The sequence below is a fragment of the Anguilla rostrata genome, chromosome 10, assembly GCF_018555375.3.
Source record: "Anguilla rostrata isolate EN2019 chromosome 10, ASM1855537v3, whole genome shotgun sequence".
Taxonomy (NCBI): Eukaryota; Metazoa; Chordata; class Actinopteri; order Anguilliformes; family Anguillidae; genus Anguilla; species Anguilla rostrata.
Genome location: NC_057942.1, coordinates 41,214,906 through 41,239,459, shown reverse-complemented (window position 1 = coordinate 41,239,459; position 24,554 = coordinate 41,214,906). Strand labels below are relative to the sequence as shown.

The 24,554-nt window shown below is 42.3% G+C and overlaps 3 protein-coding genes and 2 long non-coding RNA genes across 13 annotated transcripts in view; 3 read left to right on the top strand and 2 right to left on the bottom strand.

The window, feature by feature from the left end:
• The window catches only part of LOC135233551 (uncharacterized), a 38,431-nt gene extending 38,205 nt beyond the window's left edge, over positions 1-226 (bottom strand). For all 7 annotated transcript variants that reach the window (XR_010323869.1, XR_010323868.1, XR_010323870.1 and 4 more), the window contains exon 1: positions 88-226. This is a non-coding gene — a long non-coding RNA (uncharacterized LOC135233551). The remainder of the gene's footprint in view (positions 1-87) is intronic.
• Positions 227-6,531: 6,305 nt separating this feature from the next.
• Positions 6,532-21,478, bottom strand: LOC135233552 (uncharacterized). The gene is made up of 2 exons (XR_010323871.1): positions 20,967-21,478; positions 6,532-6,941 (listed from the first exon to the last, which is right to left on the bottom strand). It is a non-coding gene; the product is annotated as an uncharacterized LOC135233552 (long non-coding RNA).
• On the top strand, positions 6,739-11,260 carry LOC135233550 (CDC42 small effector protein 2-like). The gene is made up of 3 exons (XM_064297220.1): positions 6,739-6,881; positions 7,946-8,047; positions 8,383-11,260. Exons 1-3 carry the CDS (start codon positions 6,828-6,830, stop codon positions 8,458-8,460), a joined length of 234 nt encoding a protein of 77 aa, XP_064153290.1. The 5' UTR covers positions 6,739-6,827; the 3' UTR covers positions 8,461-11,260.
• On the top strand, positions 13,036-17,143 carry LOC135233546 (nuclear factor interleukin-3-regulated protein-like). 2 transcript variants are annotated; one of them, XM_064297213.1, is made up of 2 exons: positions 13,036-13,246; positions 15,319-17,143. In XM_064297213.1, exon 2 carries the CDS (start codon positions 15,487-15,489, stop codon positions 16,882-16,884), a length of 1,398 nt encoding a protein of 465 aa, XP_064153283.1. In that variant the 5' UTR covers positions 13,036-13,246; positions 15,319-15,486; the 3' UTR covers positions 16,885-17,143. The 2 variants fall into 2 exon arrangements, with proteins under 2 accessions (XP_064153283.1, XP_064153282.1); XM_064297212.1 differs by having other exon boundaries at positions 13,036-13,256.
• nudt12 (nudix (nucleoside diphosphate linked moiety X)-type motif 12) lies at positions 20,431-24,014 on the top strand. 2 transcript variants are annotated; one of them, XM_064297216.1, is made up of 7 exons: positions 20,431-20,560; positions 21,425-21,659; positions 22,132-22,706; positions 22,814-22,981; positions 23,109-23,222; positions 23,316-23,515; positions 23,622-24,014. In XM_064297216.1, exons 2-7 carry the CDS (start codon positions 21,454-21,456, stop codon positions 23,730-23,732), a joined length of 1,374 nt encoding a protein of 457 aa, XP_064153286.1. In that variant the 5' UTR covers positions 20,431-20,560; positions 21,425-21,453; the 3' UTR covers positions 23,733-24,014. The 2 variants fall into 2 exon arrangements, with proteins under 2 accessions (XP_064153286.1, XP_064153284.1); XM_064297214.1 differs by having other exon boundaries at positions 20,502-20,612.
• Positions 24,015-24,554: the final 540 nt, after the last annotated feature.

Here is a 24,554-nt window from a genome sequence, read left to right as displayed (position 1 = left end):
ACAACGCGGACGGCACTCCAGTCGAACTCATTACAGCCTGCGAAAACAACATTGCCGAAAAAATCGGAAAAAAAACTATTCCGTTACCTCTCATTCCGTGCCGCTGTATCTCTGGGAAGCCCAATCTTGGGTTATTGATTGCATTGAAGACTGCGGCTTATTTTCACCCTCGGCAACAATTCCGAACATTAACAATGAAACTGCATTCAGAAACGATCCGCGCTCACCATCTTTAGTTAAGATGAGGCAAAACACTCCAATGCTCCTGCACATTGCCTTCTTCGGTAAAATGGTGTTGTATGCTGATGGGAGTCTTCTACATAAATTTCCAACATCGCCACAGGTGTAGCCTACAAACAAATTAAAAGATGAACTACCAATCAGAACCTCTGTTTTGACTACCGCAGGTAAGGAGTGTGTAACTTGAGGGGGATAAATCCTAAGAGCAATATACACTAAGGAATTGTGTAACTCATTTGTTTACTTTTGATCAAAGTGACCTCATCTGCACTATTGACGCTGAATGAATTGGAATAAATTCGTAATCAGCTCGGCAGCTATTACGATGCAGTACACTGTTTTGTCCTCTGGGCCAAGGCGTGCATTTCTATTTGTTAAAATGTGTGCATGTTCTATTTTCATATTTTATTTAGTTCGTGACTTATTTACTTCATAGAATACGTGTAACAGTATGGTCGCGTTTACCTCTGCTCTTGCAAAGCCCAGTAGTTGCAAATGATAGTTCTGAACTGTAATTATTTTACCCTGCGTCAACATTGCCACCTTGCGTTTGTATGCTGAACTATCTGATAACTGTGACTCCAACTAAACGGACTTGAATGTATGCATTCATACCAGAAAAGATAAAACAAGCAGTAACCCGTATTTACAGTTTGCCGTATTACCTGTTTTAAAAATAATTGAATTGTTTGAGAATAAGCAGGAGAAAAAACAACGAGAGATATTTCTTCAAAGCTTAATTATGAATCATAAAGAAAACAACACTTTAATTAAAAGGTGTATACTTACATTAACAAAGTACATAGGTACCTTGTGAGCAAATAAGTACCATAGCCTATTCTGTGTATAAGAAATATTTTATTATCCTATCTCTGGATAAGGTGTAGCGGACATCCTATGCATGTGACATTTGTATGAACCACAGGAGGCGCTGTTTGACTTGTCAGGAGGTATGATTTCGTGGAACAACTTGTCCCCTCCTTTCTAATGTAATTCTCCCCCGTTCACATCTACTGAAAAGGAACAGCGGTCGTGACATTATAATATTCAATCTACTTAAGGGCTGATTAGCCGCCTTTAACGACATCAACTATAATACTGTAGCGTAGTGGCGGTCTTTGCATTGCGATTCAGTACATGTCTGTCAGAAATCTGCTCATTTACCTTCAAATGTGAGAAATACATTTTCACCTCTCTTGGAAGGGCTAATAATAACAGAGCGACTCGAATTGATATAGGTAAGACTATGTTTTTTTTTTCTTATTGATCGAAACAGGATTATGAAATACATCTTAATTACACAATATTCTGTTACAATTCCATCTTAAATTTTCACCTACTATTTACTGAGGATGTGTGGGCTGTCGATGTTAGTATGGCTACAAGTGAAATCAGCGATGATATCAGCTTGTTAATAAACAGCCGCTGTCACATGGGTCTGGAGTATCAGTTAGTATCTGTCAGCTAAAAGACCCTTTTAATTAATTGAATAGCATGCATTACTGCGCTTTCATTTATAGTGCACTAAGTGGCTCTTGTGTTTCATTATGTTCAATTTAGTATTTTGGGTTATGCAGACTGAAGACATAGCCTGTGCCCATGTGTATGTGCGTGTTTTGTAAGCCTACCTGTCCAATATTGTGACCACATTGCGGAATAGTAGATGGGGTTTAATAACTTTCCCTTTTTTAGAGCCTCCTTCATCTGTTTCCACCCCATCGCAGAAAATGCTATTCTAAGTAGTACGCGTCCTACACGCTTTATCAGTGGCTTTTTCGCGATTGGTATCGAGTGGTGTGCGCGAGTTTCTCAGTAGTAGTAACACACCGGTGCCATGGCTACCCCCAGCTGTGGCATGGTGTTTCGCTAGCAACGATGTTACCCAGGGAGGGAGGGTTTGAATCGAGAGGGTGGTCCCTATCTCATTTCACAGAAGCTACATAAAGTACACTTTCTTTGGAGAACGCACGTGCCAGCTACATTCATGGAACACGTTCTGTCTAGGTGATGGACTGCCATTGAATACAATGGTACTGTTATTTACAATTTGTGTGCTTGCGCACATACGACGCTCAGAAAAGCAGGCCTCTTTTGTGGTGGAGGTTTTTACGCTTGCATCGCTATTTTTATTTATTTATTTAGACGTGCGAACAGAAGACGTACATTGATGACAGTCCAGAAACCTGACTTGTTTATCCTTGCAGGATGTGGCTACATTAGCATATTGCGTCATGTTCATCACAGGTGTAGGCGGTGTGTTGTTGTTTTTTTTTTAGCATGTAGCTGGGTTAGGATAGCTATTTTCTCTGCTGTAGAATACCTTTTTTTGCATGACAGTTCAAAAGATTCAAATGGGACATCACTAATGGTCCCATTAGATTGCTTCCATCTGGTGAGCAGTCAGCGCACTGCCACTTTTTGCGAACTTTTTCCCTGATGCCAGCGATGGAGTACACAGCTGTTTGAAAGTGAGTAAGTAGGGGGACCGGGAGCCTGAAAAAGCTAAGCACTACTGGTGCGAAGTTACATGCCAGCATCAGCAGTCATCCATATTTCCTGAACACTGCATGCAGAGAAGCCATTCTCGCTAATCTGTATCGATTTACTAGAAACTTCCAACTTTTGTCAGGGTGTTTCCTTTCTTTTACAGCGTATGGGGTCTTAAAGCAATGCATTAGCTGCACTTCCCTCCCAGCTGCGGAATTTTTTCGAATTGTAATCGTGAACCCTTCTCTCTTTGCCGTAGAAAGGTAGGCGGCTTATTTTGCAGAATTGCGTTAATGCCACTGGCCCTGAATACAGGGAATCGTTTCTATGTTTCACTCACTTGCAGCATTAATGGCTGGCCTTGACACAGTGCTGAATGCACTCTCATCTGTAAGCTGAATAATGAGTCCAGGTGTACTAAATAGTGTTTATGCACTGCTATTTCAAAATTGATATTCAAACCATTTGCAGTAAAAAAAAATTTTTTTAAATCACTAAGAAATCCAAAAAGCAGCCCTTTGTAACATTGATTTTCTTGTGAGGTCAGCCTACATTTTCTCAGATCCATTACTAAACTAAGGAGTTCTGTCATCCATCTTGGAATGGTTGACAGAACCACTTCTTATTTCAGTAATGGACCTGAGAAAATGTACAGTAGGCTCATGCTGCATGTCGCAGAGAAGAGATTGGATGTTTTGCCTCAGGAAATTGTGATGCAACAGGGATAGTCCATGTTTTGGCATCTTTTAGTGCTGAACTATTTAGCTTTTATTGTTTTAGTTCTGTTTTTGTTTAACCTTTATACATTCTCCCATAAGGGCATGAGAGTAGGCCTAAGTAATCACACTTTTGTTGTGAACATAATAATGGCTGTGTTTGGTATTATTTGTTGTTACATGTTTTCGTTTTGGGTATTACTTATCTCAGTAATGTTTCAAAATTTTGTGGTAGTCAATGTAAGATTTAGCCTAGTATAAGTGAAATTCATTCGTAGGACTCTCTTGAGGTTTAGGCTATAGCTTGCAGTGCTTTTCCAGGGGCTGTTGACACCTGCGTGTGAACACCTGACTCCCCCCACATTTTCCTGTGGTCATCTAAGGCCATTGTTGTTCAGAACAGTCAGAAGAGAAAATAGTGCTTCTGGCTCAGAACAGTCATTTTGTTCCAGACATGGTTTTTCTCAAGAATGAAAACTCTGTTGTGTGTTCTTGCTTGTGTATTTCAGAATATGCGTTTATGAACTGAGCATAGCACAGCGAATATGCACCATAGATATACTGCCATGAATAGACTCTTAGTTGATTCTTAAAATGCTGATTCAAAAGGCATTTTTCAAATGTCATGATTGAGCAAAATGCCACAGCAAGCAATATCTGATTGGTTTTAAAGGATAGTCTGTCAGTTTGCCCAGGTTATCTGAGCTGTTGCTGCAGAATATAAATTATGTTTACATTTCCCTTCACACTGAAATTGAATTCTGGGAAGGGTGTTTTTTAAGTCACATCCCTCCAGTGAGATTAAACCTCTGGTTTGCATTGTGTTTGGCGGAAGGACATGCCTCTTCAGGAAAGTAATGTCCTTTTCAATATTGTACTTCTGTTAAAGTTGTAAAGTTAAATTATTACCTATGAATTTACCCAAGAATAACTCAATCCTAGTTGAAGTTGAAGTGGCAGTAGGTTTTTGTTGAGGACCAGACTTTGCTGCATGCGTGTCAAAGCCCCTTACTGCAGCACATGTGCTGCCTCGACACCCCACAGTTGGACGCTATGGAAACATGCCCCCACCCCGTTCGCTGCCCTGGCAACGGGAGCTCGTCCACAGGAATGAGGGTGGGCCTCCAGAAACAAGGAAGATGGTCGCCCTTTTTTTACCACTTTGGCAGACAAGCCTGATATGGTTTTGTGACTCTAATTGTTTTTTAGAAAAAGGGAGATGTTACGTTTCTTATCCTTTTATTCAGTATTTTATCTTTAATCTGTGAGTGAAGTATCTTCTCTGGTCATGACCCTGGAGGAGAATATATTCACTTTTTTAAACAAATCATGTTTTTTGAAGGGAAATGTCTAATGAAATGGTAGGTGCGTCTGAAATTAATTTGAAACAGGAATGTAAAACCGAGGGCTCATGTCATTATGGACGGTTAGAAAGGTATTCAAGAATTTTTTAATTTGATGGTAAATTTAAACAGTAATTGGAAGAGGGCTTTGGGGCTTCTGGAGGAAATGATAAGTTCTCTTTTCATAAATGTGTTTAGTATTTCTAAAAAATAAAAAAAAAAGACAGGCTTTCAGTCAATTTACAAATGTTGGTAGATACATGATGTAAGATAATGAATAAGGAAAAATGGCCCTGACACTTACAGTAGGATATTGTATACATATGTATTTGACTCGGCTCCAGCTTATAGCTCTTATACTGTAGTGCTGACATTGATTGCGGCCGCTGCCTGCGACCTTATATTTCAGAGCTGGCTGAGTTTTCCTTTGGGAGTGCCCTCACTTCGCAGAGTCGATAGTTTCTCTGCAGGAGTGACTTTGTGAATGCCGCTGGTCCAGTGACCTGTGACTGAGTGGAGGACAAAGGTCTCTCGTGGGGGGTCGGGAGGGCGGGGCGGGGGGTTGGGTGTGGAGTTCTCAGAGTGCCCTCTTAGCTCTCTCCACAGCCCCACCGCTGACCCTCACAGCCTGGAAATCCACCCTTTCTCAGTCTCCTTTCCCGTCTCTGTTACTGGCCTTTTTTCAGTCTTAAAGATGTCAAGGTGGGTGAACGTCTTGTTTGTTTGCACTTGCGGACCGATTGGCGCGTGTTGGTTAAAGAGCATTCCCACGTGTGTCTCTTTGTGTATTTATTCACCACCCTTTATTTACATTGGACTAAGTCTGTTTGGATTGCACAATGTGCCTCAGCGTTGAACAGAATCACAGAGCATCATCCTGCTGTGATGCCACTTTTTGGACAGACTACCTTAAAGATGCACGTTAGAGGTGTGGACCGATGAGGTGTGGGTCAATGAGGTGAGGACTGATGAGGTGTGGATCAATGAAGTGTGGACTGATGCTTTTGGACCAGGACAAGGCCCAGCCCCTTTTCCAGGCTCCGCCATTTTTCATATCTCTTACTGAGGAAATGTGACACAGTCACATTTGCACCAGGAACTAGTCCTACCTCCAGGAACAAAGGACTGTGCTATTTAATGAACCGCTCTACAGTACATTGCTCAAAACGGCAGGATCTAGGGATTTTTTTTTCAGTGAAATAATTATGGATCCCTCCAGCAGAACACCTGGGATTGGCTTGCTGAATGTACATGAGAAGTTGCATTCAGTAATGTGCAGTGGGCTCCTGAGGCCATGTTATTTTAAAGCTGAACTACAGACATGCAGATGAGTCCTGTCCACCATGGTTGAGCGCTGCACCATGGTTGTGGTGTAGCGCTCATGCATTTTTCTTTGTTGACCAAGGGAGGCTGACTGAATCTCATGTTGGATCTCATGACTACATATTAAGAATGATGGCTCCCTGATGAATGACTAGGAAAAGCAGTCAACATAGGAACGGGCAAGTACAGTCTAGTGTAAGTGGACCTCTGGTCTATCTCACTACCTTTGCAGTTCTGTGGAAGTCGCTGTTTAAACTCATTTGGGTGTTGCAGGTGTGATTATAACCAGTGTGTAGCAATAGCCTGTTTCCCTGGTTTCCATGGTTTCCCTTGCTCTCTCAGTAAGTCAACACACCCATATCTCATTTTCCTACTCATTGACACTGTGCTGTACGTAGATACCATGCTCTATTCAAGACTCTTATTATTGTGTGTTTAATGACGGCAGTAAATGTTTAATATATTGAACTAAAGGCCGTGTTTATTCTCGCCTTGTTGCAGGTCTTGCTGATTCGTGCTGGGGAATAACCTGCTGTGGCGGTCTCCTTCCTGGTCCAGGGTTGGCTTGGCTGTTCCTGATGCGATCTCGCACACCTCAAACGCGTTAAAACCTGAGCACGGCCTCCACCGAGACGCACGTCCCGTGTCCATCTCTGTTGCCTCTTTATATCCCCGGCGGCCATCTTGAGCAGGAATGGACACGTAAGGACCGTTGAGCATGAGCGAGTTCTGGTTCTGCTTCAGCTGCTGCATAGCAGAGCAGCCACAGCCGGTGAGTCCAGTCCGCCATTTTGACCCTGAATCCCGCCTCTTCGCTCAGTCCGGCCATTACCTGCATAAGCGAGAGGTAGAAATGTAGAGGTCACTAAGAATGTAAGACTCCGTTTTTAAAATTATTTTCCACAGGGAACTACAAAACTGGTTAAGGGATTAAGGGGTCATATGAGTAAAATAAGGTGCACTCTCAAAACAAAAGTGCTAAGAACAAGACATAACACGTCATTATTTAGCACACCTCCATGTCTAAGAGGTGTGTTAAAAAAATGACACAATATGGTCAGTTTGTGACATGGATATTTTCAAAAACCTTAGTTTCTTATAAAAACCATTGTGGTCAGCAGTTCATCTTAATCTCTCTGTCTCTCTTTCATTGTTGTGAATTAAGATTAAAAACTGAGATTGTACGTTTTGTGAGAGAGAAATGACCAACAAAGAACATCTGTTTCTGTTATATCCTACCTCCATACCTTTATGACACTTCTGCAAATCAAAACACTGCATGGAGTTAAAGCACAGTGGACTGTGAAATCGTCAGAAAGCATGAAGTTAAGTATTAAAACTATAAAACCACAGCCAAGGGTCCCGAAGGTGACTGGCATGTAAATCAGTGTTTAAAAGGTGTGTGTGTGTGTGTGTGTGTGTGAAAATGGTTGTGAATTAACCAGAGTTTAGGTGATGGATATTTTAAGACCAGGGACATCTCATAAACAGTGCGCAAAGTGACTGAAATCAATGCATTCCCATCAACTTGTTACCCCCTCTGGAAGAAAGCCGAATACATTTCCAAATATTTTGTTCAATGTGATTATACAGCCCTTTCCCCCTTCCCTTTCCTCCCACCACACAGTACAGGACACAGATTGCATTATGGTCTAGCGTTCCTCCCACATCCTGCTGGTAATTCCCAACTTTTCGCTAATGTCTTAACACTCTGGGGAATTCTCTCTCTCTCTCTCTCTCTCTCTCTCCCTCCCTCCCTCCCTCCCTCCCTCTCTCTCTCTCTATCTCTCTCTTTCTCTCCCTCCCTCCCTCCCTCCCTCTCCCTCTCCACTCCAGAAGCGTCGGCGGCATATCGATCGGAGCATGATTGGCGAGCCGACGAACTTCGTCCACACGGCTCACGTGGGATCCGGAGACGTGTGCAACGGTGTCAACTCTGTGAGTCCGTCGCCGTGGCGATATCCCAGAACAGTTCTGTATTTTGAGACTCTTTAGGGCGGGGTTCTGCACAACCGTTATTGTTGACTTAAGTACAGCACGTGGCACATTATAAATATGACATTAATTAATCTGGGTGGAGCATTGCTTTACATTTATTTGGCAGAGTATCCCTTCAACGTTCACATTTTAATTACCTAGATGGAGACAGAACGGAGAATGTCAATAGAAATAGACTATTTCATCACTTGAAATGCAAATAGAATTTAGTTTGATGTTTAAATTTGGTTTCTGACCTAATTATTTTGAATTTGACCTTTTCCTTCCCCTTGCAGGTGAACTCCATTCAGAGCCAAATGCAGTCGAAGGGCGGCTATGGGGAGGGAGATGTACCAGTCAATGCCCAGGTGTAAATACCGACCTGGGGGATCTGTGCATAGTGTGTGTGTGGTGACTGGCTGTGCTGCTTCAGGGAGAAATTCACTCGTGTTTACCCAGCAGATTGTGAGTCATGAAACTGGTTTCAGATCCAGCCCAACAGAGTCCAACCACAATTCGTGACAAGCCTTTATCACAAATTTAATCAGAGCAGAACAGGAGAATGTAATCCTTTCTCAAAACTCTTAGAACAAAGGGCATTCCTGTAAGGCTGTATTTGGGCTTTTATCCATCTTTGTAATCCAACTAGTGTGAGTTGTGGTGATGGGGTCAAGCTTCTGTTGACTTACAGCAACTGCATGTTACGGTGAAAAAATGGAAATGTCACTGTGAGGGCCAAACATTGAGCACATAAAATCAATATTTCAATATTTACAATATTTCAATGCATCGTGTTCTATTTAATATTCAACATTCAATTCCATGTCTGAAAATGATTTTTGAAAAAGGGATCAAAAGCTCACAACAGTGGTTCCCAAACTTTCTGGACCCAGGCCCTTGAACTTATTTTTAAATATGAAAATTAAATGTTTTTAAACATTTATTTATTTTTTTAAATGTAATTGGCACAGTGTTCAGTTTGCCTGGGTGGTAGTTTTTCCCTCTTTATATTTATCTCACAAGCCACTTCAGTGGCTTACACAAGTCACCATTTGGTAACCACTGGACCGAAGCTCTCTGTAATGGTAATATATCATCGTGTTTGTGTAAAGGTTGAAGTGATGTCAGTCATTTATGATGCTTCTGAATGTCCAGTGATGCAGCCAGAAATGTGTAGCCAGCACAGGGGAACTAAATCGTACGGTTGAGGGGTACTGACTGATAGTGATTGGTTGGGTCATTGACTCATGTTAGCTTGCTTTTTTAGCAGTTTTCCAATGATGATTGTGAATCGTCTCTGTGAATGTCAGCAGGTTTGTCTCACAATTTCCTCAAAAAATGAAAAAAAATAAAATTTGAAAAGAACAATGTTACATCCAGGCCTGCTCTACAGCCTGAGGACAAAGACAGAGTTGGTGCGTGTTGCCAGCTTGATGCCAGTAGAGTACTAGCGTCTGCTTTGTCCCACCTCTTTGAGTTCTGTTATAACTTTTCTAATGCTGGATCCTGCTGGCGGGATCGTCACATTCAGAGCCCCCCATGACCCCCCCCCCCCCCCCCATGCTAATACAGTGCCAGATTTAGCTTTTTCATGCTCTTACCATAAACATTGGGGCCCATTTACGAAACATGTGTACAATCACACAAGAGATGCATTAAAATACAAAAACTGCACGTGTAATGAATCCTATATTGGTTTTTCATAGGAACATTTTTAAGAACAAAAGTAAGAATAATTTAAGAGAAGTTTTGTGAATGAGGCCCATTGGTTCTCGCACGTCTCTGAGCGTCAGCGTTCTTCTGATTACTTCAGAACAGGCACAAATATAGCACAATAAACGCAACTGTGCACTTGCACATTATTCTTTTGGGTCTATGAACTCTGCGGGAGGGCACAGGCAAGGACTGAAGGAACAGAAACTTGGCGCCGTTGAATTGGACCTTTTACCCCTGAGCAAGATGCTCAACCTCCATTAAACATCCGGCTGTGTATACTTTGTGCCAATAGTGAAAAAAGGAGAATGATAAAGATTTATTTCTTCCTTTATCCTAACTTGCTACTACACCTTTATTGAGAGCTGTCCACCCTCTGTGGGACTAGAATAAAGATCCACCTGTGGCCAGGGAACCCAGCTCATACTGATAAATGGAGAGTTTGGCACTTGATTGCTGTGAGGTTACCTGCCTGCCAAATAACTGCAGTGGCCTGTGAATCCACAAATAATTTGATTCCATGTCCCCCACAGTCCAATGGGATAATAGCTCAGTTCTCTGCAGCAATTGACAGTGTGAATTGTAATGCTATATTTTTGTGCGATTCACTGTGAGAAAATGTATTTTCTTATTGTTGCTCATTCAAGGTCTGGCACCAGCAGATACATTTTGATTACTTTTTTTTTTTTCTTGGCCTCTTTGTCCAATTTCTTCTTTGGTAATCATTGTGAAGTTTGGTCCTGGCTTTGCTAAAAGAGACTGTATGGTGGCCTAGCAGTGCCAAAGTGTCTTTCGCTATGGAATTATGTTTGAGGTAAATTCCACTTGTGTAATTTTTTTCAGTTATATTTTTTTCATAATAGTCATTGGGGTTCCCATTTTCCTTTAGGACAATAACGGGCATTTCATTTTCATAATGGGTGGAGGGGGTTGAGATAATTCCAAGGGCTCTCACTGAAAGGGGGCCCTCAAAAAATTGCTACAAGAGGAAAATATAGTGGTGTAATCATGTAGGGATGGGGTGGCCTGGTATGGTGGGGCCCAATGTGAGATCTTTTTTTGGGGGACCCAAATTCCCTGCCGGCACCCCAGTCTTGGAGCCATAATGTGTCTGGCAGTTCCATCAGCTTAATGAACTAATGTCAGTGAAGTTGTCATCAACAAACGGGCTTGTTCAGCTTAAGGGCATGTTGCTCAGGTAAAAAGGTATATTTTCAGGTAAGTATTATATAGAGCAGTGTCTAACATGAAAGCACATGTGTACGTTTATGCGGGAAATGTAAATTACATAAATTTGCCTGTCCAGTTCACCTGGGTGAATATTTTAATGGAATATCATTGAACCATTTGTACAGAAAATGTATTTGGTATTTGTGGTACCATGTATGTGCTATCTGAAAATAGTGTCCGTAAACATGTTTCATATCGGGGTCAACTGATTAAAGTTATGTCAAACCATTGGTTCCTGTGTAATCTCACTTTCTTTCCATCTTGGTTCCACAATGTTTTTTTTTTTTTTTACTAGTCGCAGTGATAGTCAATTTCACATTTCCAGTCCTCATTTATAGTCTTCATCGTTATATCAACTACGAAGAGAACACATTTGGTTAAATAAAGCTATTATATGAACCCGCAATCTTCTCTGATATACATCTTCTCACCGTCATGCATGAAGGTGATGACCTCAAGAGTTTGAAAGCAATAACAGCGCCACCCTGTGGATAAACTCTAAATTGTGTGTATATTCTAACGTGCGTAAAAGGCAGGCAGCTGAATAAAAATTATAATGGCAATGTTGCTACTGCCTATTTTTCAATTTCTTGCGTTTCATAATGAGAATAAATTTAGGATATTTACATTCCTCGCACCCATGCATTTGTGATATTTATTTACACAATTTTATCATATATTTCAGTGTGGTGATGATACGGCCAGAGTTTGCAGGGCAAATATGTGCGAGCTATTTAGTTATTTATAACGGAACAAATATGTCTTAGAACTGTTAAAAGAACTGCACAAAGGCAACATGAACGAGGATAACTCCACGACGAATAAACGATCATAAACTACATCCAGCTGCAGTATTTATTTGACAATTTATAGAAAATGTTTTAAGACAGTGATAGGATACTTTGAAAACAGTGGGATGACTATTAAGCTGTTTCGTCCTTTTCGTTTCGCTATCGTTGTTTTTATTGGTAGCATTTAATAATTAGGCAACGTAGATATAACAACGTCATATAAAGCACTTTTGCGTTTTAATTTTTAAACCATTTATTCGTCTCAACTATTTAAAAAGTTGCCATCATTCAAAATATACAAGGGCACAGGATAGACAATCCTCGCAGGAGGATTAGAACGGTTACACAGTGCATGCCCTGCATAGGAAAATTACGTAAAACGACGATGCAACCATACCGTGTCCCCAGTTATGCAACTGGAATAGGGTTGCCAGATTGTTTCACTGGGGTTATAATAGGTTTCTTAAAAGTCGGTTGAACTAGCTATCTGCTGAATTATGTTACTGTATCCTTTAACAAAACTATGAAAAAGAAAAATGCAAAAAACATTACTGTACAACTACCATTGCTTACTTTGTGACTTCACAACCGTGTTCCTTTTTCTCAATTCATATTTACAAAATGAAATTATGGTAGGAATATTAATTACTTATATGTATAAGAAAACAAATGTGGAAATGCTTGTGTTTGACTCATTTTGACCCTGCACAATACATCACTTGCTTCTAAAAATGAATTAATTGAATTTTAGCACATTTCATTTTATAGGAATCACTGATCCGAAGAAATGAAAACTACTCGTACAGATTTAAGGAAGCCTCAATTGCTATTGCGTTTTGTGAAAATCTGTAACCCATCAGCAGTATAGGTATAATAATTATATTATCTTTTTTCTAATGCAATTACTGTTTATTTTTGTTTAATCTCAGTGACGGTCAGACTTAATGTGTTGTCGAAAACGCACGAAAGCCGTTGTGTTGGATCCTCCTCTCACACAATTTTACCTCTTCTAGTCTAACAAAATATTAATCATTCTGGCAACCTCACCATAAAGTGAAACGGCTTCTACGAAGTCGATCATGTGCTCATTCAGCAGACGTTCGTTCTGCGTTTGAAGTGTCATTGTAGGAGCCCCTCTGTCATTGGCTGTAATCTTAAACGTCTGAATTTCTATTGGCTGTTTTAACTGCCATTGATAGAGTCCTGCCAATGCATTGCTTCAATGACCTACTAACACAGATCTGTGAATCAGACTGTCCAGGAGGAAAAGACAAGCACGGAATTATTAACCAGTGCACTGCAACTGGATTTCACATGTGAAACTTCAAACAAAGCGTTGCGGTTTCGGCCAGGCTAATGTTTGATTGAGAAAATACGCAATGCCACGGACAACCAGAACTTCACCATCGGTCGGCGTTAATGAAAAGTAAGAAAAGGTAACTTTGACTAGATGAGTCGTTTAGAGAATGTCTTATTTCATGTTGGCTGATTCATTGAAAAGCAAAGATTGACTCATATTGCAGAACGGTGCTGTCTGGAGTCGCTTTTCAGTCACTGGGGCACTTTTGTTAGCGTGCAGTAGCAGATAATTGCTAAAATTGCATTGTGACAGAGTTTTTCTGATTATAGAGACGTTGTACCTTCTTGTCTTGTGACAACATAACGTATGGCTACCCAGAAAATTGATCCTGTGAGAAGGGATGCGTCTAACCTGTGGACTTGGCACCAGAAATTACGAAGTCATAACCTGATTTTCGGTGATGTAATACTGAGATCACCCCATGGTGTGATGATGCTATTTCAGTTATGGTCTGGCAACAGTTTTAATTCTTATGTTTCGATGGCTTGTCTTTATTAAGGCTAAACCCGTCCAAACTTACACTGCGTAATAACAATAAATCTGGCTAGGCACTGGATAACACTACCTATAGGATATTTATTTTTATCTAGCCTATATAAAATGACACCTCGTTACACAACAGGGAAGGAATTTGCTAACAAGCGACGGTGGGTCGTTTTGTAATCCATGTGCTGAGTTAATCCTGAAATAAAGCTCTGGAATCCGGGATATTCACGGCATTGTTTAATGAAGCCACGCGAGTCTCAACTCCGGCGTGTCTGCAGTGACACATTGTGCACACATCCTCATCCCCGTAGAATCAAAATGACTGTTGACTGAACTCTTACATGATTTTAAGAAAATGTATGAAGTGTAACGTTACGAGGGGTCAGTGTTACGAAATTATGAAAGACTGAATGGGGGGGAAATGAAGTCTGAAATTGACCTGTAATGCGTCTCATTGGATAATTTGTGTTATGAAACTGAAAAAAACAAGCGAGCAATGAAACTTAATCTCTATGTAACTAAATCGCGGAAATGAGGCGATTTTTAATTCAGGTGAAGGTTGAATGGCTTTTCCAAACCCACCCACGCAAACTGGTTGTAAATCAAAAACAAAAATTGAGTTTATTGTCGTTAACATTGGGTCGGTAAGACCTGTTTCCAGATTTTCAAGTTCCTGTAGCCTACATCTTACTCATTGTGACATTGGAGTTTGTTCAAAGAAATGCAAGTGCTTACTTAGTCCTCTTAACTGCGTGAGCGTCTATTATCGACATTCCATTGGGAATATGTTTGTTTTTCTGTTTCCGCTCCGCCACGTGCGTTGATGGCTGGCGGAATTCCTTTGTTCCATTGATAGCTCCAGTAGGTTGAGGTTTGGTCGTTCTATCCTGGAGAATGAATCAGGCCTTAGACACGAAGCTTGCTAATGTAGCTCTCTGATGTTGCAAGAGCCAGCCACAAAAATGGGCATGACCAGCAGTTCATATAATCTACCACTACTGACTACCTGGCATTGCCACACCTATTTTAGATAGTTTAGTTCCTTTTCTTCCTCGATACATAAAGCAATTACGTTGCGAGCTTGTTCCAGAATCTGCCTTTTTATGTGATTCACGCCTTCTCTTTAGGAAATAATTCCAAAATCTGCATTTTTTTTTGTACATTGAGTTGTCTTCAGTGAGTTATGCAATGATGATAAGGTGGTTACATGACCAGTTTTAACTGAGCCAGGACTGCAATTATGATGGCAGGTAACAGTGGTTTTTAGTAGAATTAGCATTATTTTATTAAATATGAGAAATCTATGTACTCCGGTTGAATTATGAGAAGAGGTTTTGAAAGGAAAATTGCTCTGTAATGCAAAAAACATTCTTATGTATCTTGTCACAAAAAGTAATATCAGCCCAGAATTTTTTTTAAATGACCAACTAAAAAATCTGATAAAAGACCTTTCTGTTGTCCAGAAGTGCCTCCTCAACATAATTTGGTATTGAACCTTTTGGCAGAGCCCCTGAGTATTTCCTTTTGAAGCACATAGCAAAGAGGCTTAGTCAGGAAACCATGCCAAGGCCAAGGGTATGAATCAGGTGCTTGATAAAGAGCAGGACATTCATTCACTACTGTTCTAACAGAACTCTTTTATTCATCTCTAGGTTTTTTTGAAGAACATCACACAGAAAAGATTGTTTTTGGAATGACCAGTTACCAGAACACAGAGAAATTGCATCACCTTTCTTATATTTTAGATGAAAAAAGCACAAAGTGACGTCTTCGTTGTGACTTGTGAAGTTACGTAAAAAGCTGATTTAATTTTTTTTAAAATGCAATCAATCAAGAAAGAACCACCTTCTGATACCTCCTGCAGTGGGGAGGGCATCCTGGTCCTAGCGGGGGCTTTACAGGGACCTGATGTGGAGGCGATTGACCGAAAACTGTCTAACGCAGCCTTCGGCGGCAAAAATTCCTCCAGTCGCCGGAAAAGGGAATTCATTCCGGATGATAGTAAGGATGAGCAGTACTGGGAGAGGAGACGGAAGAACAACGAGGCGGCCAAGCGATCGAGGGAGAAGAGGCGCATCAATGACATGGTCCTGGAGAACAAGATGGTCGCCCTGGGGGAGGAGAACGCCAGCCTCAAGGCCGAGCTGCTCTCCCTGAAGCTGAGGTTCGGATTGGTCGGCTCCGCGGCCTACGCCCAGGAGGCGCGGACCGTCTCCGTCGTTTCCATGGCGCTTCGCCAGGACCTCGCTCCGGCGGGCGGCGAGCAGGTCTCCCTCTTCGGGGACGCGGATCCCGCTCGCGCGGGGGGGAGCTGCATTTCCGTTATCAGGCACTCGCCGCTGGGCGCCCGCTCCCCTGCGTCTGAGGCGACGGTGGCGGTCCGGGGCGGCGCCCGCGGACCCGCGGAAGCCGTCAAACAGGAGCTGACGGAGACGGGTCGCTACCCAAGGGAGCCGAGGGAAGGAGGCAGTCCGTATGAACTCTACCCAAACTGCATGGCCACCCCTTTCTCAAGCGGCTCGTCTGAGCCCTCTCCCCTTTTGCCGTTAGCGAGGTCATCCAGCAGCTCCCCTGGAGTCACGGACGGGGACGAAGGGGCCGCGAGCAAGTCCTCGGACAGGGAAGACGAGCAGCGGGTGCCGAAGGGCCCCCTTTCCTTTCCAGCGGACCCCAAGAGCGTCATCACTTCCTGTGCCAAGGTGCCGGACGTCAGCTCCTCCGCCCTGCCTCACAAACTCAGGATCAAAGCCAAGCCCGTCCGGGTCAAAATGGAGGCCGTCGACCTCGACTACGATGCCCAGGGGAAGCCGCTGGGAAACGTGACTGGGAAAGGTTCCCGCCAAGTGGCCCAGCGCTCGGAGTCCGAATTAACTCAGTCCCCCCTTAGCCCGCTGTCCCTTCAGGTGGCCGATCTTCAGGACTGGACCCACGGACCCGAGCACTGGCACGCAGGCCGCCTGGAAACGTTAGCAGGTGGCTATAAGAACGGCCCCAGCCCAACGGGCCACCTGACAGACAGACGTGTTGTTGACCTGAAAGAAGGCTCTCCCACCGACACGGAGTCTGAGAATGCGTATCTGAAACGAGGTATTTCCCAGCTTTCGCGGGAAGTCGCATCTCTGAAGAGACATATTACGAATCGGCAAGTGTCTGTGGTGGAATCGGGCCAAAGCGCTTCTGAACATGCCTTGCTGTCGAAAGGCTGCTGCGCGGAATGAGCTGGCTGTGCTTGTACAAGGCCTGGTTTTCACTGCGGCTCTGTTTGTCTTTGCACTGTGTGGTTTATGTGTTGTCAAAATTACTTTGTTTAAATTGACTGTGTTATGCGCACATGCTGTTGTAGTGGTCACGGTTTGATACCTCTCGTTCACTGCCCAGCAGCCAAATGTCAGTGGAGTTGTTAGTGAAATGTTAACATTCTCTCATTTTTGTCAAAATGCTGCAGAATGCTGTTTGAAATAAATGTATTCGGACGAACACTTGGTGTTTTTATTTTGCGTTTTTTATTGCAATGACTTTTACTAAAGAATTATCTTCATCCCTCAGTAGTACAGCTATCTTGTATTCAACTGAGTTCAAATTTACATCTTACAATGCTAAATCCTTCATAAATTATTACATGAGAAAATGGTGTTTTTTTTGGAAATCAATATCAGGGCATATGAATATCACGTTAGCTGCATGGTAACTTGTATTCATTGAGGCTACTGAACTGAGTCTAATTTCCGAGCTCCCAATAAGGAGCGTGCCCTGGCTGTGAATGAGAGATTGTATTTTCCGAGTTTATTCTGTGAGACCCAACAGGAGCTCCTCAAGCCTCACCTAGTCAGCCCCAGGGTGTCTAGAGCCAGCCGCCTGTCTCCCGTAAACAACAGCCAGCCTTATCACCGAGGTCACTAACACAAAGAGCGTGAATTCGCAAACATGGCCGACCACCATAGAAACAGGATCTCTTTTCGCTTGATGGATCATAGGTTGAGGAGGAAGTGGTAAACCTCCCTGTTGCCTTTCTATTTAATGCCAGTCTTATGACATAGAAGGAGAGAGACAGCAGAGATGGACGCAAAGATTAAATGCATCATTTAGAATTATTATGAACGCAACTTTTTAATTATGAGGAATAGGGAAGATTTTTATATACTTCATCCATTCATGTTTGAGTTCTGGGCTAATAAACACAATATATATATAACCTCTGTAATCAGATTGACATCAGTCCGCGCTACTGAACACCGAGAAGCTCTAATCATTCACTCTAAACGGTGTCTATAAAGTCATAAGAAGTGTAGTCATTCATCTGAGTGCAAATTAATTTCCCTCTTAAACTGAGAAGCAGACATTTTTCATTAGAATCACCGGGGAATTGTGGAGAAGACGGTAATTTGAAATACGCAGTCATAGCAACACGGAATGAATGACTCATACTGGAGTGAGAAAGCTCAGTTAGAAATATACGTCTTTATTGCTGATAATTAGACTTTGTAGAATGTATTTACAGTAACCATGGTGAAAACATTTTGGGACAGAAAACAAGCTGCTTTTTTTCCTCCAATGTATTCCTTCACCAGATTCAAAAGGTTAAACAGTCTATCTGAGAAAAACTATTTGAACAGAGTGCCCCTTTATTTGTTGTGTGTTATCTCAAATTACTTCCTGTTGGCTACCCATTTTTTATTCTTTATCTTCCTGGAAAAAAACACAGCATGGCCATTGTAGTCAATTTCATTGTAGTCAAGGATTGTAAACAGAATTGCCATCGGACAGCCAAATTAGAAGACAGGTCTTTAAAAAAAAAAAAAAAAAACTACTTATTTTCACTCGGTAATTACGCAGTATTAGGAATAACTAATATAATTTAACAGTTAATGTTTCAGGCAAACTGAAAAAAGCAACTGTTAACATGCAACAATATTCATGAAGCTATGTTTTATCATAGATTTTTCAAAGGTTTTTTAATACTTCTGTCAAATATGTACTTTCTGGAAGTGAAATTTATTTGTAAGTATTTTTTATGATTTCGTCTATTGATGATTTCTTCTATAACTAGTGAATGGTTAACTGCTCATCAGTCCAAGTGAGGAGAAATCTTTCTTATATTCACACTGTCTTATCACTCACCCTTAATGAAATATTCCAGTAAATGAAATCATCGTGAGCAATTAATGTAGTATTCATCTGTAACCAATATGAAAGAGCATTATTTATCAGAAATCACAATAAAAAAACAAATGAAATGTTTTCTATGAAAAGAGGTTAAGGCCTGCCACACTCTTTGCCTGAAATGTGCTTGGAAAAAACATGCACTTGGAGGGTGTTTTTGGGTCTATAAATACAGAGGAGATGATAATAAAGTAATTTAGCGTGCTTGGTATGTGTGGAGAAAATGGATAAAAATGATTCAGCTGGCAGCTGTTTCCAAGGTGATGGAAGCAAAAAAGAAGAAAAAAACTAAATTGAAAGGGGCTATTTCCCTTGAACTTAAGTCTGAATGGTTGTATATGCATATAACAAAAGTCCCTGCAGTACTAACTTTAGGCAAGAAATTGAATTTTTATTGTGTGTCACCAGTGACGGTGGTCAAGGGGACCAGCTGAGGTCAAGAGACTCGTCTGGGACGGGGTGAGGTGGGGTGAAGGGGGGTTAGGCTGGGGTACGCTCTTTTTTCCCCTTTAATTTAGTCATTTAATTGAGAGTCCATTTTCGGCTTCAATTTGATAAAATATTACAGGCCATTCATTTCTCTCCTAAATGAATTGTAACAGATGTTGTCACTAAAGAATGAAATTAATTATAGACTTTGGAAATGGACATGAAAAAAAGGACATGAACTTGGTGTTCTCAGTGACAGTTCCGGCCCTGCGTGTCCTTGAGTTGTATTACAGCCAATCCAATCAAAATGGTTGTAATTTCACATAACATAAAATATCCTGCCAACCCCTCTCACAGATGTGGAATGAATGAAAAGCCCTTTCACACTTTTCACAGACTGCGTGATTCAACAACCCACAAAAAGCATTAAAATGCCACATTTAGGCCCTTTTCTCCGGAAATTCGGCATTTGACCAAATTATTGCATTAGGTCATGGTGGTACGCTAATTGAAATCTAACTGCTCTCTTGGGCATGGTGATGAAGCAGGGCTTCAGTTTAATGTGTCAGTTCTGTGGTAAAGCTTTAATGTATAGCGTACTGACTCAGCTGCGATGGAATGAGTTCATACCCTGAGTCAACCATACTCAAGCGTATCTGAGACGCAGACATAAAAACGACTTTTTCCCGCAGATGTGCTCTAATGTGTTGCAGTCTACAACAAATTATTAGTACAATGTGTAAATCCAGCCTTTAGGTACTGTGCATATGGTCATATTTAGCAATATATTGACTCATTGTCTAGCAGTTGTTCGATACTGAAATAATATTTCACCAAGTTAATTGGAACCACACCTTTAAGAAACCACTGGCTTGGTTTAGGTTGATGTTGCTGTGCAAAATCACATATGTTTGCAGTCAGATTGAAAAAAAAAGGTTTACGATATCTGAACATTCCTTCAAATCAATACATTTATACACTATACTTCTGGATTCTACTTTTATGGGAGGAGGGAGGAGCCTTGTTACCAGCGTGCTGTTTTCACTGCAAATCCCAGAGCAATAAGCAGCAAACGCTTATAAACGAAGGAAAAAACAACTAACCATAAAACCTGCAAATTTACATGCACCTGCGGTAGGTACTTTTTGGATCGAGACCAGCCCGACAACGTTTTTGCCATTTTCATCTTTCTTTTTTTAGTTCCTTCTAATAAAACCACAAACCCCATCATCCTTTGCGAACTTCTGCTTGTATGACAAGTCGGATGTACAGGAGTGATTTTTTTGGACTTCGCCGTTGAATAAGGTTAGTGAAACTGCTTTCAAGTTTCTTACTGGTCGTACTGACAAATATCCAGGTTAGCACCTTAACCTATCTTTATAACAATACATAGCTAGCATAACCACAGCTCGCTGACATTATGTTGAGTCTAGCGTTATTGAAATTGTGCATAACAAACTAGCTAGTTTTCAATGTACTAATCGTGCAGACCGTACAAACCCCAAACCAACTTATTTACCTCAACTGGCGTTCGTTGTAACATTAGCCTAGCTGCATAAATTTGGGTTTAGCTGATCTCAGTGACTATGTGGTTGACCATTCTAAATCGCTGTTCAGCATTTTGTTGGTTAAAAGCTGGAATTAGTTATGTGAATGGAATGGTGTTTTGTGGCTTGGCCATAGCATTGCGGCGACGCTGCAATACACTCACATGCCTGATGCCTGTACAATGTCAAATAACTCCACACTTTTGCGTATGTGGCTCCGTCCTCCCAGTGGATACTGGGCACGCAATCTATGTCGTCAGCAGGCGCAGATTAATGCGTCATGGCTTGTTAAGGGGTTCTCAAACCCAAACTAACCACAACTGCACACCTGAATTGTAACTACGACTGTGATTAATTGTCTTGATTTGTATTGTCTGATGATTTACCCAGTGAAGCAACATCACATCTGAAACTGATAGGCTATATATACTTCTTCTAACTTCTGTTTAGCATTTCTGTTCAAGCCCCAGAATGAACAGATTGTAGTAGGTTACATGAAAAGGATACAGTTCAGGCAGTTTTATAAGGAATAATTTATTTTGGTGGTTAAATAGGAACTCACCTGCATTGACCGACACCATCCTAATTTCTTAACTTTTTTTTATTTGCTTGTATTGTGTAGACTAGAGAAACATGCCCGGAGTCTGAACAATGGCAAGCGTAGGGATGAGCCCGAAGGACGAGATGGTGGCGCGGTTTCTGGACGCGGCCGCCAGAGGGGACGTGGCGAAGGTGTCAGCGATGGTCGCCCAGTCCAGCTCTTTGGTCGACGCGAGCGGGGAGAACGGGTGGACGGCGCTGATGCTGGCTGCCAGAAACGGGCACGCGGACGTGGTCAACACCCTGCTCTCTAACGGGTAAACATGCCGGGACACTGACACTACTTTTTCAGTCTTCTCTTTCGTTTTACTAAGGCTAATGTGGGCGGCAGGGTAGCCTAGTGGTCGGGTGTTCGACTGGCAACTGTGGAGCATATAGGGATGCTGGACATATGGGGAGGCTGACTTGTATCTGGAGAGATGAAGTTGGGGTCCCTACAAGATAGTACTCTGCCGCTGGGCCCTTGAGCGAGGCTCTTAACCCAAACTGCTCCAGGGGCTTTGCCCCTCTTTTCTCTCTCCCACTTGCACGTTTTCTTACCGGCCTTTCTTCCAGAGAGTCCAAGAGAAATGTGTTCTCAATGGACCTTCCCTGGTTCAAGTAAAGGATTTTAAAAAATTACAATAATATGCCTCTGACCAGACAAGAATTTAAATAGTTTGTATAGTACTGGAATCTGACTGTCTTTATGATATGATATGACTCAGTCTCTTCCCCTCTGTGCATAAGGTGTGACAAATCATTAGCAAACCAATCTGGTCAGACGTCCTACGACATCGCCAGATTCTGGGGACACAAACATATAGCCGGTCTTCTGGCTAACAGCAAAGGTGTCGACAGTCACCATCTGCTGCCCGGTAGCAGCACAGAAGGACACGAGAACTACTTCAGCCGAGAGTTCCTGGACAGGATGAGCGAGAAGCGGACGGACGGCCAGTGGCTGCAGGCGAAGCAGTCCTCCCCAGCGTCCGTCTTCATCCTCTTCCTCAACCTCAACCCGCTGGTCACTTCGGGGGCTGAGGAAACGTCCGAGAGCAAGGCGGATTTTAGACTGTGTCGGCTTCGCTGGGGGTCCGTGGAGGAGCTCGCGACGAGGCCCGGGACCACGCTGATCTTCCTGGGGGTGGAGAAGCAGGCGACGCCCCCCTCTCCGTCTCCGGCGGGCGACGAGGACGGGCTCACGGCGTGGTTCGCCCTCAACACCGACAGCGACCCCACCAAAGACCTGCGACTTTCAAATCCCAACGGTTTTTTCCTTAAGCCGTTCGTGCCACGACTTTTACAGCTAAGTTCAGATGAGGCCGGTGAGGAACGTTTGGGATAATACACAGAAATAATAAAATGCCCGTAAGTTAAGAGCGTACAGATTTTGGAGCTAGGTATTCATCCCGTGCTTTCTTTTGCCTGTCAGGGGTTGTTGCTCAAGCCAGGTCAGTCCTGGCCTGGCACGACCGGTACAGCTTTTGCCCCACCTGCGGGGGCAGGACCAAAGTAGACGAGGGGGGGTACAAACGGACCTGTTTAAAAGAGGACTGCAGGAGTCGGCAAGGCATTCATAACACGTGCTATCCTCGTGTTGGTAAGAGAATTACATGATTTTCATTTGGCGCTTATTTAACACTGTACTGTCTATTAATTGGCCTCTTGGTCAGAGTGTATGTTTCAACATGGCATAATAATGATAATAATCTTGATTCTTGGTGCAGATCCAGTCGTTATAATGCTGGTCATTCACCCGGATGGAAACCAGTGCTTGCTGGGAAGAAAGAAGGCTTTCCCTGCAGGAATGTTCTCCTGCCTCGCTGGTTTCATAGAGCCCGGTACGTTAGCTTCACACTGTGACCTTCGCAGCCATTTGTACAGCTTGGCGATGCAGCGGGTGAGTTGAGTGGATCTCCTCTCTCTTGAGACAGGCGAAGCCGTTGAGGATGCTGTGAGGAGAGAGGTGGAGGAGGAAAGTGGTGTCAAAGTGGGTCCTGTGCAGTACGTGTCCAGTCAGCCCTGGCCAATGCCGTCCTCTCTGATGATTGGATGCCTGGCCGTCGCCGTGTCGACGCACATAAAAGTAGACGAGAACGAAATTGAAGAGGCTCGTTGGTTCACACGGCAACAGGTACAGAATAGCAAACTCAATCTTCTGTTTCTTCTGAGGGTGGTGAGTTAATTCAAATGGTAAAAAAAGGTACAGTACGTGCTGAAATATCCATTTTGGTTTGCAGGTGATAGACGTCTTCACAAAGAATAACCAACCAACTTTCACCATACCACCGAGGCAGGCCATTGCACACCAGCTGATAAAGCACTGGATTGGTGTGCATGCTAACCTGTAAGCTCTAATGGTGTGCACCAGTGGTGGGTACAGGTACTACTGATTTACTATTGAGAAATTTCTGATTAGCCAAAATAAAATGTTGAGTATATGAATAAATTATTCTCTGTTCACAGCAATAATAATGTGATTAACTGCCAGTTATACCAGCTGCTGAATTTACAGAACATTTTATGCAGTAGCTTGAGACCTCAAAGTGATTTATCAGGGATGGAATAATACATCAAACTCAATGAGAAATGTAACTTGTTTTGCATTGACTGATTAAAATATATCTCCCTCAGCTAGCCCTACTTTAACTTCTTCCTAGAATTGAGTTCCATGTCTTAAATCGAATGGTGAATACAGGTCTGAATGGTTAATTAACAGCTAGGCTATATATGCTTTGCGTGTATATAAAGGCTTATATAGGTCATTGAAATTTTCCTAGTGTTATAATGAATCTTTGTGCCTTATATTTTACATAACTAACAACTGTGTAAAAAAAACTAAATTCATGAGCCATTACACTGTGACAAATAAATATGAATAATGATCCCATTCAGTTGTTGTCCCATAATCATAAATAAAGCAGCATCAGTGATCCAGACCACAGTCAGACTAGCTGCTGTCTGTGTGAAATCAGTACCATCATGCCAGTCGCCTATATCAGTCAGTTAGGGGTGCAACTGAGACCATATTGATTTGGGCTTTTTTGTAGCAGACCATAGGGACGAGGGAAAATCGGGAACCGTTTTGGGTAAGGATTGTCGAATCACGAGATGTTCCTGGAGGCATGAAGACTGAAATATTAATAGGAGATTTCAGCTATTCCTATCCCCGG

Bases quoted from the DNA above. Each gene is read 5' to 3' on its own strand.
- LOC135233550 (XM_064297220.1), top strand. From the start codon at position 6,828: ATGAGCGAGTTCTGGTTCTGCTTCAGCTGCTGCATAGCAGAGCAGCCA. The intron at 6,882-7,945 runs GTGAGTCCAGTC...TCTCCACTCCAG, and splicing joins TAGCAGAGCAGCCACAGCCG to AAGCGTCGGCGGCATATCGA. The intron at 8,048-8,382 runs GTGAGTCCGTCG...TTCCCCTTGCAG, and splicing joins TGTGCAACGGTGTCAACTCT to GTGAACTCCATTCAGAGCCA.
- LOC135233546 (XM_064297213.1), top strand. From the start codon at position 15,487: ATGCAATCAATCAAGAAAGAACCACCTTCTGATACCTCCTGCAGTGGG.
- nudt12 (XM_064297216.1), top strand. From the start codon at position 21,454: ATGGCAAGCGTAGGGATGAGCCCGAAGGACGAGATGGTGGCGCGGTTT. The intron at 22,982-23,108 runs GTAAGAGAATTA...TTCTTGGTGCAG, and splicing joins CACGTGCTATCCTCGTGTTG to ATCCAGTCGTTATAATGCTG. The intron at 23,223-23,315 runs GTACGTTAGCTT...CTCTTGAGACAG, and splicing joins CGCTGGTTTCATAGAGCCCG to GCGAAGCCGTTGAGGATGCT.